The sequence below is a fragment of the Corticium candelabrum genome, chromosome 21, assembly GCF_963422355.1.
Source record: "Corticium candelabrum chromosome 21, ooCorCand1.1, whole genome shotgun sequence".
NCBI classification, from domain to species: domain Eukaryota; kingdom Metazoa; phylum Porifera; class Homoscleromorpha; order Homosclerophorida; family Plakinidae; genus Corticium; species Corticium candelabrum.
Window position 1 is genome coordinate 4,479,392 of NC_085105.1, and position 2,259 is coordinate 4,481,650.

At 39.1% G+C, this 2,259-nt stretch overlaps 1 protein-coding gene across 1 annotated transcript in view; it reads left to right on the top strand.

Moving 5' to 3' along the window:
* Nucleotides 1–1,108: 1,108 nt before the first annotated feature.
* LOC134196383 (uncharacterized) overlaps nucleotides 1,109–2,259 on the top strand; it is a 1,609-nt gene continuing 458 nt past the window's right edge. Inside the window, exons 1-4 of the mRNA XM_062665494.1 lie at nucleotides 1,109–1,769; nucleotides 1,839–1,965; nucleotides 2,058–2,144; nucleotides 2,203–2,259. The exon at nucleotides 2,203–2,259 is cut by the window's right edge and continues 12 nt beyond it. Coding sequence (XP_062521478.1) covers nucleotides 1,667–1,769; nucleotides 1,839–1,965; nucleotides 2,058–2,144; nucleotides 2,203–2,259 — 374 coding nt within the window. The 5' untranslated portion in view covers nucleotides 1,109–1,666. The remainder of the gene's footprint in view (nucleotides 1,770–1,838; nucleotides 1,966–2,057; nucleotides 2,145–2,202) is intronic.

A 2,259-nucleotide genomic window follows, 5' to 3' on the forward strand; every position in this document is an offset into this window, starting at 1 on the left:
TGTAGTTATGTTTAGGGACTGGGTGGGTAGGGTAGTTTGGGGTAGTTTGCATAGAAGAAGAAGATATTTAATGTATATATAATATATATGTATATATATGTATATATATATATATATGTATATATGTATATATGTATACATACATATATATATATATATATATATATATATATATATATATATATATATATATATATGTATATATATCTGAACCACATGCAGGGGCATGGCTCACAGCCATTCCCAACCCAAATCTCGGGCTTGCTATGTCCAGGCATGAGTTCACTGTTGCTCTACGACTTCGGCTGGGTATTCCTCTTTTTCCGTCTCATCCAAACGCTGTACGCTGCCCATGTGGCCAATTGATTGACAAATTTGGTGATCATCTTCTCGGCTGTCGTAAGACTCGTTGAGATCAAAACGTCACAATGCTTTGAGGGACACCATCTATAATGCGCTGTTGATAGATGACAAAGGGACTTTATTAGGACAGAGATTTTCGTCACAGAATAACAATCGCTCTGGTGATGTTTACCATCCCAACTTTCTGTTTGGACGTCCTGCCTATTTTGACCTTACCATCCGTAACACAGTCCAATTGAAATTTGTTGCCAACAGTGCAAATTCTGCCGGTTCAGCTGCAGCAGCAGGTGAACTTGAAAAAGGTCTCAAGTACGAAGAAGCAGTCGCTGACAGTGGTGCCTTGTTCTTCCCACTAGCAGTGGAAACATATGGTTGTTGGACTTTTGCTAGTCTGCATACTATTAAAACTACTGCGTCTAAAGTAGTGACTGCGACTAGTATTCCTTTTACACAAGCGAATTCTAATTTAATGCAACAATTGTCTGTTAATTTGTGGAAATTTAATGCTCGTATGATACAAAGTAGATTAATGTTAGATGCTGATGTAATTGCTTGGGATTTGCCGGTTTTGTCTGTTAGTAGTTTGTTATAAAATATAATTACATATATTAAAAAATATATAATACATATATATACATTTTTCAAGTTCATCGAAATAAGCAACCTTTAAAAGACAAAGCTTAAATATTATAATAAGGTAGTACATTTTCTGTATTCTCACAAAAAACGAAGATGCGAACTCTTTGCAGTTCACAGTTTGAGTAGCCGTACCAAATACAACATTATCTTTGTAGACTCTGCAAAGACGGAACGCTTTAAATATAGCAGGTAGAGGTTAAAAAGCTGAATTTATCTGTTTTTGCATTCGTATATGCATGTGTGAGCGTCGGATAAATCCTGCACGTGACCGGAAGTATACGTCTATTGTAATGTCGACTACATCCGCAAGAAGCCAGCGTAGTGCAGGGAAGCACGGAGGTGCAAGACGAGGGGCTGGTCGTCGGAAAATACAACTAGACACAGAATGCAAAGTAGTAAGACTGGAACGATCTACTTACGACAGACTCCTCGCTTTGAGAGATCGCCTACGCTTGCCCAGTTTCAACTCGCTTGCCGAATTTCTTTTGAGGCGCGTACTCAACTGCAGGTTAGCTTGCTTGGTACTTCTGTATCAATTCACGAATAACAGTCAAAGCTTACGCTTTTTCAGCTGTCAGCCATTGTCCACTTTTCTACCGGAGCCTAATGCGATTGGAAAGTTCAGCCACAGCACTTCGATCGACGCACTATTCTCAACACCGATATGACTCTATTCTTCAATCTAGGTGACGATTCAGCAACATTGGAGACTATAGCTTCCCATTCTAGAGAACGTACAGACCAGTCTGACTGTTTGATAGCTGCAGGTAGGCTAGCTAGTAGATTACTGAGAATAGAGAAGGTCTACAAACATACACGTCTACTGTCTTGTACAGATCTTCGTGATTTAGACACATCTGTCAGACACGTAGAAGAAATGATTTCTACTCCTGTACGGTCAGGCAAACTCAGTTCAAGAAGACCTCTGTTTCCATCTACACTTAGTCCAGTAAACTCTGCAAAGTACGACAGTTGAATTTGCACGTCTATTTGTGCATGTATCTGTAGATATAGTACACATAGTGTAATCTTATGACTGTTGTCCACTGATGCAGCTCTCCATGTCCCTCTGTGAATTGTTCATCAGGTTCTGAAACAGATGATGAGAGTAATGAAGATCAAGAACCTAGAAGAACGGCTGAGTAAATATAAGATCCTGTACCCTTACAGGACAGTTGTGACTTCAAATGTTTTTATCAGCTTGAAGACTTTACTGACTACACTAGATGAATCTGACCAGTCATCTGAAGATGAATA